Genomic DNA, 10,733 nt, shown 5'->3' on the forward strand with positions numbered 1-10,733 from the left:
CGTGCCGCGAGAAGGTACACCGTAATCGTCGTTCGGATCAATTCCCATCGCGACCAACTTGAAGTATGTCGTTTGTGTTGTAGTCCCTTTCTCGGGTGCGTCATGGGGAAGTACAAACCCCAGAAAAGCAGATCGTCGCTTGAGCTCAGCCCGAGGATCATCAATGGCCGACAACGTAGATCTCCGATCTGCCGCTGGTGTGCGCTCGTCACTTTTGGCGCGCTTGTGCCTCGATTCGCCAGAGGTATCGTTGTCATGCTGTGGATTCGTTCCAGCAGGACGTTTCTGACCAAGCCGTTCAGCAGAGTAACGACTGCCTCCATTTGTTGATTGGAACAATGCATCCACAGTGGCTTGCTTGTTGGTTGGTTGCTGCCGTGCTCTGCCAAGGTTGTGAGTCGATCCCTGATCTGTGGCGAAGGAAATGTCGCTGACACTACCAACATCAGATCCATCGTGCAGTCCAGATTCGCGCAACCTTCTTCGAGCTCTCTGTCGCCTTTCCTTGCCCTGTCGAGCAAGCCGGAGACGTCGACAAGTTTCCCGCCATTTCCGTCCATATCTAAAGGATAAACAGAATCTTCGAAAGTCAACCGCTTCTTGCTCGATCCGTTCATGGTACAGTTTCTGCTGGACTTCCGTGACAATTCGCGCGGCGTGGAATTCCACAAATTGTTTAACAATACCCCGGTAAGGGTCAAACGTAAGTTCGTGCGCGATTCGGGACAGCAATGTGTCTAAATTTATTGTGGGGGGTTTTGGAGTTGGCGCTTTGAAATTTGGTACTCCGGCTTTTGTCAAATTATCGTTATGTGCGCCAAACGTGATATTCATAGTTGGGAACGGCTTTTCAGATAGCGCCCCAGCTGTGGTATCCTTGGGTCCGGGGTTATCATCGCTTGCGCTGAAAGAATGTGATAAAGGACTCGGTTTCCGTGGCTTCGTGTCGGCAGAAGACCGTCTTAATTTCTGTTCGTCGACAGCCAATGATGACCCTGAGGCTGCCGAGCCGGTCTGCTGATGAGACGTCGAGGAAGAAGTTGGTTGGGCAGTTTGCGATGGGTTACCAGGTGTGTCAACCTTGGGTGGTGAATTGGTATTGTTGGCGGATTGAGGTTGTGTGACGGCAGGAGGAAACAAGCTAGGAGCCGACAGGACTCCTCCAGAGGTATGTGTCGTCGACGCGAGAAGGCCATCATTGGTACCAGCGGACGCTTTTGATGTGGGTGGAAATTGAAATGGATTCGTGGACGACGAAGCTGCGCTAGCAGGCGGGGACGTCGGCTGGAGGAATGAGGGCGTGGCATTACTTCGGGGTGTTGGCTGTAAAAATGCAGGCGTGCTGAAGAGAGAGGAGGTGCTGAAGGGAGAGGCCGGCGGTTTTGTCCCCTCTTTCGTGACTGGCTCGGGCTCTAATTTGCCCACTGGTTCTGGTGTTTTGGTCTCTTGTGCTTGAGCACCCCATTGGAAAAGCGAAGCAGGTTTTGGTTCGGTCTTGGCAGAGGTGCTATCGTTCTTGGTCGAAGCAAATGGCGATGCGAACGGAGAAGTACCAATTGGTGTGTTAGAAGCGGTCCCAAAAATAGACGCGGGGGGATTACTAGCTGCCGCCTCATTCGAAGGTGCGAAGAGCGAATTCAGTTTTGGCTTCTCTTCGTTACTTTTTGGTGCTCCCGTGAGGAAATTGAAGGCAGGCTTGCTTGCTGTGTCTTGAGCTTTTGGTGCAAAAAGGGAAGGTCCTGCTGTTGACACAGGTACAGCTGGCGTGTTGACGGCGAAAGGTGACTTGAACAAGGATTCGCCGCTGGACTTTGCTGCTGGCTCAGACTTAATCGCGAATATTGACTTGCTTGAAGGCTGGCCAAAGCCAGATGTGTCAGGCTTTGCCTTCGGCATGAATCCGTTAGATGATCCTGTTGGTGATGCCATCTCTGAATCGCTTGCGGACATTTGCTCGGGGATGAACAACGATTGCTCGTCTTCCTGGCCACCATCATAGCTATCCATGTCCTCTTCAGACAAAGTGATCATACCAGCATTGGCCGACTCGTCAACGTTCATACCACTGATGACCGCAGGAAATGATCGCCCGTATCGCTTGTTTGAAATTAGGGAAGTTCGCAAGGGCATTGCAGGCGTTTCCGCTTGGGGCAGAGGAATACCAGCCAAGGGTCCGATATCGATCTTGAAATCCCCATCGCTCTCTTGGAGAGTAAGACCGTAGCGCGCACAGAAATCGATCGTCTCGTCGTCTTCGTCAAACGCGAACAGGTTGCGAAGTACATCGACCTCGACTAGATGATTAGGATTTGGTCGTCCTGTCTGTCGTAGTCTTGGTGCGCTACGCACTATGCAGTCAAGCGTTTGATGTCGAACGAAATTGAAGAAAATCTCAGCGACGCAACCCATGAGGAATGACACCCGTGTAGATTCGACGACGTTAAAAAAGACCTGCCAGTCTTGCTGTGCGTTGAACTGTTGAATAGCTGAGGTCTTAAGAGGACCTTTGAGCTCGGTGATGCTACCTGCTGCCGCATACATTTCGAGCGCTGTCTGGACCCGACTATCGCTAGCGACTTCGATCGGCCAGGTCTGAACACGGTCCTCGAGATCTGGTGTAAAATCCTGGAGCTGAAAGACGATACAGTAAGCGCGGAATTCCGGCTCATTGGGCAGCTCGATCCGGCCTCTGCTGTCGTCGTAATACTGCATGAGGGACAACAGTGTCTTATCTAGCTGTTCTCTGTCCTGCTTGTAATCATACTCTGGATATGGTTTCACTGGTTGCGCCAGATCATGTAGCGAGAGGATGTGGAATCGCGCAATTCGCTCATAGCACTCAATCGCGATTCGCAAGTCATCTGGTTTGGACAATTGTTGGATCGAAAAGTCCCGTCGGACTGCGCGTGTTCGGTTCCAAACGAAGTTGTGCACCTTTGCAAGAGACGGGGAATTTCCGATCAGCTCGTCGAAGAGATATTCGCACGTGCGCAGGAGCACCCGTGGTGGTCGGAGGTCTGACGGTAGTTGCTCTTCATCTCCAGCAGCTGAACGTTTGAAGATCTTCACCATGCGAGGTTCATCCATGGGCGCATCAGTGCGTGCATATGCTGAGTGCTCCAGATCCTACATATCATCGTCAGATCGTTGCCTCGCCTTTTCATCTCAAATTGTATCACCTTCTCCTCGTCCCAAACCTCATTCCGCACAGCTCGCTCCACCCTCTCATACTCGGCACACATATCCTGACATGTTCCCACGGGAGTGATGGCATCTACCAGCGCACGGGGCTTTTCTGGATCTGCAAGAAGACCTGAGCGTATGGCATTGGCGCGTTCCTTTTCTCGGTTTCGTTTGAGCTACACAGGTCTGTCAATCCGCATTCTTGTACATATCCTTGTCACATGTCACTCACTCTCGCATATCGGTCGGCAAGATCTTCGTTGGAGTCCGGCTCTATCTCTTGCTCTTGCGCCCAGTGCACCGACTTTTTAGGTTTGACGAATCCTCCTTGCGTCACTTTGTTCATGCTCGGGGTCGATTTTTCCTCTGCGTTTCTTTGTGTTGATGCCGCACCTCCTCGTCCGCGCCCTCTAGAGCTTCTTCCACGGCCATTTGAGCTTCCTCGCAACGTGCTCCCCGGAGCACTAGTACCGCGTCCTCGCCCGGCAGCGGTTCCACCTCTCACAGATGACATGGTCATCGACCTGCGACTCCCGTGATTGACTCGTCATAGAGATGCGACAATTTCACATGCCGGGGAAGATTTGATAGCAAGTGAGTAGGCGATGGTGCAAAATCGACATTGTCGCGCGCAATTGTTGTTTCGTGAATTGTGAAGCTTTGAAGATTGAATGACTCGTGACGATGCTGCGTACAAGGTAGCGACGATCGGCAAGATCCGACGCTAACCACGACTTCGAGAGACGCGCGCTGTCATGTGAACTTCTGGAAACTTTACCCCAAGATCAACCCTAACCCTAGGCCGCATCGCCGCCCTCAGATCATGATCGGGAGCGTATTCGTTCGGAGCGTATTCGTTCGACGCATGATATTGCACGATATACCATGGTCGAGCTGAGTGGACATATATCACACTATCGCAACTGACGAAGCGTTAAGTCTTTGGTCAATGTCAGCACGACCGATTTGTGCCATAGCAGGTCGTATCCTGAAGTGAATTTCGCCATCTGTATATCAAACACGAGACCACGATTCCTTCATTCGATGTTTCCACGTCGTTGGAGCTCACGGTTTGCGAGTCTTCCAAAGGAGGAGTCCTTGTGTCTCCTTGCATCCACACGCGGCGCAAGTCATCGGCGCTATCATCAAATAGCGATGCCACAGCCGCGATAACAACCTCGGAGAAATCGACGCTCATTTCTCGGCATTAAGACAAGATAAGGTTCTGAACCGACATCCACGGACCATCTGATGAAAGCAGCTACTACTGCTAATGCTAGCTTTACGCAATTGCCTTTTGTCCAGAATAGGATTTCGCTTCGAGGTCGCAAACAAAACTCGGAGCAGAAGCAACGAAGCTATTCTAGGTGCAGGTGACCTCAAAACTACTCGAGGTGAGGCCAAAGCGCCAACGCAACGAAACGCCCTCGATTGCAGCAGCCAGCCGCCGCGGCGTTTTTCCTCTACCATTCTCTGCCTGGCAATGACATCAATACCAAGATAGTGTAAAGTTTCAGAACGCCTGCACAATGATGTCTTGGACAATATTTTCCGATGCAAGAAGAGTACACATCTATGTATAACAGCCAACGTGAGACCTCACGGGTAGGCACATGAAACACTTGCGCCGTCCTCCTGCTGTTGCTGTTCCTTCGCGCCGCACGACCGCAGCTCAAATTCCAAATTTCGCTCATGCAACCGTTCGGAGTGCGCTCCGCACGAGCGAATTGGGCTACTGAATCCCGCAGACGACGGAGGCGGGGGATGCGCAATCGGACCAAACTCAACTTCGCACTGCATCGCACTATTGCCGTGTCATCCTTTTCCTTCTGCTGTGCCCAATTTTCGTTACGGTGGAGGATTTCGTGTTCTCCACCATATGCAGCTATGTTGTCGAGCACATGCAGAGTGCGAGATTTTGTGCACATCGGTTTGTGTGTGTGCGGGATAAATTAGTGAGCTTCCTATTTGGCTGTTCGAGCGGGCTGTTGAGAACGCCTCGTCGCTCTCGGAAGGGAAGGTGACACGACAGTTCTGTGCGCGGAAGAATCATCGGTCGTTGTGATGACGATGGCTTTGAGATATCGCGACGTGCGCTTCTTTTGGGAAGGTGAGTGTGATGCTCGGATATGGGCGCAGTAGCGGCAAAGGAAGCAATATGATACTGAAGACATAGATGCAGAAGCACATCGTTGGGGAATGAACGCGGCAACTTCCGCTAATTCATGTATGATCTCGGGAGTCAAGACAAGGACGTGCAACTCAATGAAAGTCGAAGTGAATAAACAATAAAGAAAACAATGTATTGTATAATCCATCTAAAGTCCCCATCGCTAAAAAAGCCCAATCGTATGAACATGACTAGGTTGGTACATGCCTGCTCAACTCACCAGATCTAAATCCCAGAAAAACGAACTTGAACAATGTAAAATGTGAAACAGCAACGCCAAACGCTGGCCTAGACAGAACTCTAAACATGCCCTGAGTAGTAAACATCCTGCCAACTCCCCTGCTGCCCATCCTCCACCGAGGAAAAATACTCAAAAGACCCTTGTTCCATCATTGAAGCGGAGGGTAAGTCCTGCTGCTGTTGCTGCTGCAACTTCTCCCCGGCATGGCTGAGCCAATCATGAGACATCATCGGTGACTCGAAGCCCGACGCAAGCTGCGCAGGCTTAGAGTCGAGGCCGATTGGCATCATCATTGGCGAAGGGGAGTCGAGGGAGATGATAGGCCCGTGCGGCTGTTGATGTTGGAGATGGTGAGGTTCGAGCGAGGTCCTGCGAGGAGAGATGCAGGCCGTGGTGGTCTGTGAGTAGATGCTTGAGGGAGTAAGGCTGGGCTCGCGAGGGGTTTCCCAGCATGTGGTGCTGGAAGGCGCGGCTTGGGTGAAGGAGTCCCAGTTTTGAGCTGGGTAGAAGAGCTCTGCATCCTGGACTTGAGCTCGAGGGTCTATGGGGAGGGTAGGCATCGTGGTAAATGAAGTGGGATTTTGGAATTGATAGGATGGTTGTTGTGATTGTGCTCGCCACATCATGTTGTTTGTTGTCGCAAGGTTGTTGTGCGTGCTGTGAGGCGGTGCGGCGACGACGGCTTGTGGGAAATGGTAAGGATCAGGGTGATGAGAGATGCTGTGTCGTTGTGTCATGGTACCCTGAGAGAAGCTTGCTGGCATCTGAAGCGCAGATTGCGGTAGGCCAGAGCCGACCATAGACATAGATGCTGCTCGTTCGCGTGTTTGCTGTAAATGTGCTTGAGGACGCAGCATGATTCTCTGTGATGGATAAAGCGGTTCGCACGGGACGGACATTGGAACAGTCTCTTGGTGTGTCATCGGCGAGTCACATGCAGGACTACACTTGACCCTCTTCGACATGGAGCATACGCCTGGCTCCGAGCTGGCATCACGAGATCGCTTGCGAGTGTTCGATGAAATGGCACTTTCGACCTCGGCAGCGACCTGATATAGCTCGAGCAGCAAGTCTTTCCTTTGGGGATTGCGCTCGTCACTGGCGCCGTTTTCGCCGTTTTCGCCGTCGAAGATGGACGGTCCAGCGTGCTCCATCAAGAAGGCTGTCCAGCCCTTGTTGATGAGCGTCGGGTGTGATGGGCTACCTTCGTTCCACTCTTCGAGCTGTTCCGGTGATGGCCTCAGCGTGAGAAGGTGGAAACACAATGTCATTCGTTCTGCAATGAGACAAGTTAGCTTGTTTCGCGATAACAGGCGTAAGGACTAGATGTACCATTCTTGTTGATGTGATCGGGCTCCAAGAAGCGGCATTCATCGGTGTTCGGCCACCATCCTGGGATTTTTTGGACTTCTCCTTCCTTGATTTTGTAGGGGAACTTGGCTTGCTTCTTGGGGCAAATCGCTTTGATCCAGGCTTTGAGAATGGTCTTGAAACCAAGCTGTTGGATACCTCGAGCACGCTCGTTGAGTGCATCTCTGACGCGATCATTGCCAGAAGAGGAACTTATTGTCGCATAGAAAGCTCTGGGAGATGCGCTCCGTGACATTGATGATGATGGACCTATCGCAGAGTGAGCATGAGCATCTTCACGTTGACCTGGATAATATTGCAAGTACTTACTGTGATGTTGTGTCTTGATCTGGACTTGTGAATCCTCACGAGCATACATGCTCGAACGATGTCCTTGATTCATTGTGCTTCCGTGGGAGATGCCCTGAGGCCGAGCTGCAGTTGTGATGCCGTGTAATAAGCAGAGGAAAGATGATATGATATGAGAAGTGATGTGTACCAGGATGAAATCTTGTTGTTTGAGAGACAAAGCGATTGAAGGAATGGTCCGACTCCCGGGTGGGATGTTTCAGGATCTTATAGACAATGCTCGACAGCCGGCATGCAAGATCAATGTTTTTGGTGTTGCCGCGCACACACACACACCGGAAAAAAAGAATACACCCAGGAAGTACCTTGAGAACACCTGTGGAGGAAGATTAAGCGTGAAACGATACACATGTCCGGCATTGCCTGTCAGTCACACAACCCAGGGTGGCAGGGATTCTGGGAGGGAGACATCCCTGCTTGTCTGAGGCGCTTTCAGAGGCGCTCACAGAGGCGCTGTCGGTGTAAACATCACACAGCCATTCAAGCGCGGTGGTGATTGCCCTTGTAGATGTTCATCAGCGCGGTAACCGATCGGCATACCCATGCAATTTCGCAGCCATCGAGGCTATGTTTACGTCCATCTCCCATAAACCTCGCGTCTGCTCCTCTTCCACGTATGAAATCGCACACCCCGCCGGGCCGGTCGCACATAACTCGGCGATACATGAGGTCTACTTCCCCGAAAGTATAATGGCAATCTGATCACATAAAGCGCGACTACTAAGTTCAACGGTCGCTAGCGAGGCGAGGTGATGAAGAACTGGGGATGTGATGATTCGCGGAGGTAGACAGAGAGAGATGTCTGCGAAATTCCCGACGGCAGGTGAGTGAAGGGAAATTGTAATTGCCATACCTTAGCGCCGCAGGACACAGCATCGTGCCGTCGATTGCAGGGTTGTCCAGCATATAAAATCGGAACATGCTCCGGTACCTCGGGACTTGCCTGATCTACACGGGGCGGCCCATTCTCACCAGACTTTGTGGACAGACACGCTAACACCAAGATAGCTCTCCTCTGTCCCCTCCTCGATTCAAGCACACCCATAACTCGTCACATATTGCCATCCCTTGCTCGAGGACCGCCACAAGACGAGGTGATGTCGACAAACAAAACATCTCCTGATGTCGCCACTCTTCCATCTCATCTGACGTCCCTTCCGCCAAGGGATTGTAAGAAAAGCTGTGTGTCTTGTTCCGCCGAAGCATTGTCTCGATCTCGACGAGGCCATCGTTTCGCACTCGTTCCTCGCCCTGTGCGCGCGATCGCCGCGAGCAAGAGTACCGTGCCGCAAAAGCCAAAATAAGGGAGAGACCGTCGCAAGATTCGCCATCGTGATTGCGACAAGCCGTAAGGCCGCAACGCGAACAAGGTGGGTCGGCCGAAAGCGTAAGTCCGCCTTGCAGACCTCACGTCACTGCTCTCATCTTCGCTCGTCTCTTCTTGCAGTGTATGAAGAAAAAGGAAGGAGTGCGTTTTGTTTTGTTCGTGCATGTATATGTGGATGTACGTGCGTGTGCGACGCATGAAACATGCATGAAAATTCAAATCATTCATGCACGATAACCGCGAGCGTGAATCCAGGGACTTTTCACCTCCCACCATTCCCAGCAACCGAACAGCCTCGATTTTTTTTCAACCAGGGGTGTTTTGCAGAGGTACAGTACATCGAATCGCGAAATGTCACTTTGGACGCGTCGTGAAGACAGGCATAACCGTGAAGAGAGATCACCAGATCCAGAGAGAGAGTGTGTGTAGGTGTGTGTGGGAGGGATGGGTAGGCGGCGGTGGACTGAGGCGCAATACCATGCGCACACTTACCCTCATGACGCTGCCGAACGACGGTTTCATCACATCCGCAAATAGTCAAGGAGGGAAGCGAAGAGCGCCCAGATACGCGCCACATCCTCCTCTTGGCTGCATCCCATGTAACTATCTAGATAGCCAACAGACAACAACCTAGCTAGCAACAGAGACCAACTTGTTTACCCGCTGCCGCTTGCCGCACCTCGTGTCCAATCGAACATCACCAACCATCTGCATCACCGATGCACCTGGCGGAGTGCGCATCATCACTAGATGATTTCCCAGTGGGCGAACTCTCCAGCGACCGGCCGCATGCATATTTGCTGCGCCGCAGAGCAGAGTATGCAGTTGTGAATGTCACTGCACATCAATAGGTCGCCGAAAACCCTTGTCGGAAGGTCAAAGATACAAAAGTACTACCGCTCCTGCTGCTGCACGCAAGCGCGACATCGGAACCGAGGACAACAACCAAAACTCCCGTGCGCGCGAGCATCCATGGGAGATCCTGTGTACATGCAAGTGTACATGTAAGACAATCTGTCAGCACTCTGCAACCGCTGCAGCTGCCATAATAGTAACCGAGCCGTCTGTCGATCTTCTTCTTTCGGAGGTTGTAAATAGTCGTGCATAATGCAGGCAGGGTAAATTTTCCGGCGTTCGGGGGTATTTTTGTTCGTGGAATCAAGTGAAACACTCATCGGGCGATCTCGCTTGTTCTTGCGGAGCGATTCTTCCCTTCTGACGAAGATCGTTCCACAGGAACGAAGTGTCGCCCGCACGCATGCGACCGGATGTATGAATAGATTTCTCTTCTTTACGGCAGATACTGTAGAAATGTCGAAACCACATTGCGGACCTTCCCAAAATTTGGAATTCTTTTGTGTGTGGGTGTGAGGGAAACGCCTCGTGTCTGCAGACATGCATGATGGTATACGATCTCCTCGGCAAAAATATACCGTGAGCTATACATCGGGAACGAGATATGTGCCGTCATCCTACAGACCGCGATTACAGCCGGCGGAGGGTGCCAGAAATAACATCTCAATACATCTCGCACCCGATGAATCTGATATTACGTCCTGATAACCGCATGTCCGCTCGCCATCTCTCCATACAGAGCATCGCGAGAGCGCGTAGACAGCAACAAATGCCCAAAACTGTGGGCAACATCCAAATTGGAAAGACATGATCATAATGAGCAAAAACAATCTTTTTATTCTCCCCAAAAACTACATTGCATGCATGCATACAAAAAATCTATGCTATCCTATCCAGATCTCCACCTTCATCTACACTCACACACCCTTTCTCCCTCTTCTCATCCTCATCCTCATCCTATGAAGAAGATGGTTTACCCGTCTCCCCCTTCCCCGCCTCACTCGCCGCCGCAGCCGCAGTCGAAGAGACAGCAACATCCTTCAGCGATGAAGCACCACCTTCCACAGAACTGAGCAAGCCGGCCTCGCGGACGAGTTCGTAGAAGAGACCTTTGCTCTTGACGAGGTTTTGGGGCGTGTCGAATTCGCGGACGGAGCCGTGGTCGAGGACGACGATGCGGTCGGAGTCGACGATGGTGTTGATGCGGTGGGCGACTGTTTCGGGTGGTGATGGATTAG

The 10,733-nt window shown here is 51.7% G+C and overlaps 4 protein-coding genes across 4 annotated transcripts in view; all 4 read right to left on the reverse strand.

Moving 5' to 3' along the window:
* Nucleotides 1-2,172: 2,172 nt before the first annotated feature.
* Nucleotides 2,173-3,735, reverse strand: K489DRAFT_425054 (uncharacterized protein; the record flags this gene model as incomplete). Its single annotated transcript, XM_033608279.1, has 3 exons — nucleotides 3,416-3,735; nucleotides 3,131-3,359; nucleotides 2,173-3,110 (listed from the first exon to the last, which is right to left on the reverse strand). Coding segments are annotated over exons 1-3 (1,455 nt in total), but the record flags the coding sequence as incomplete, so codon positions are not given.
* A 1,918-nt stretch (nucleotides 3,736-5,653) lies between these two features.
* K489DRAFT_431743 (uncharacterized protein) lies at nucleotides 5,654-7,347 on the reverse strand (the record flags this gene model as incomplete). The annotated part of the gene is made up of 3 exons (XM_033608455.1): nucleotides 5,654-6,870; nucleotides 6,927-7,214; nucleotides 7,275-7,347. 3 exons carry the CDS (start codon nucleotides 7,345-7,347, stop codon nucleotides 5,654-5,656), a joined length of 1,578 nt encoding a protein of 525 aa, XP_033460200.1.
* An 824-nt stretch (nucleotides 7,348-8,171) lies between these two features.
* On the reverse strand, nucleotides 8,172-9,011 carry K489DRAFT_380565 (uncharacterized protein). Its single transcript, XM_033604911.1, has one exon. It carries the CDS (start codon nucleotides 8,914-8,916, stop codon nucleotides 8,455-8,457), a length of 462 nt encoding a protein of 153 aa, XP_033460201.1. The 5' UTR covers nucleotides 8,917-9,011; the 3' UTR covers nucleotides 8,172-8,454.
* Nucleotides 9,012-10,334: 1,323 nt separating this feature from the next.
* Nucleotides 10,335-10,733, reverse strand: part of K489DRAFT_380566 (ATP-binding cassette glutathione S-conjugate transporter) — a 5,906-nt gene continuing 5,507 nt past the window's right edge. The window contains exon 7 of the mRNA XM_033604912.1: nucleotides 10,335-10,709. Coding sequence (XP_033460202.1) covers nucleotides 10,453-10,709 — 257 coding nt within the window. The 3' untranslated portion in view covers nucleotides 10,335-10,452. The remainder of the gene's footprint in view (nucleotides 10,710-10,733) is intronic.

The sequence above is a fragment of the Dissoconium aciculare genome (assembly GCF_010015565.1).
Source record: "Dissoconium aciculare CBS 342.82 unplaced genomic scaffold K489scaffold_6, whole genome shotgun sequence".
In the NCBI taxonomy this organism is placed as follows: Eukaryota; Fungi; Ascomycota; class Dothideomycetes; order Mycosphaerellales; family Dissoconiaceae; genus Dissoconium; species Dissoconium aciculare.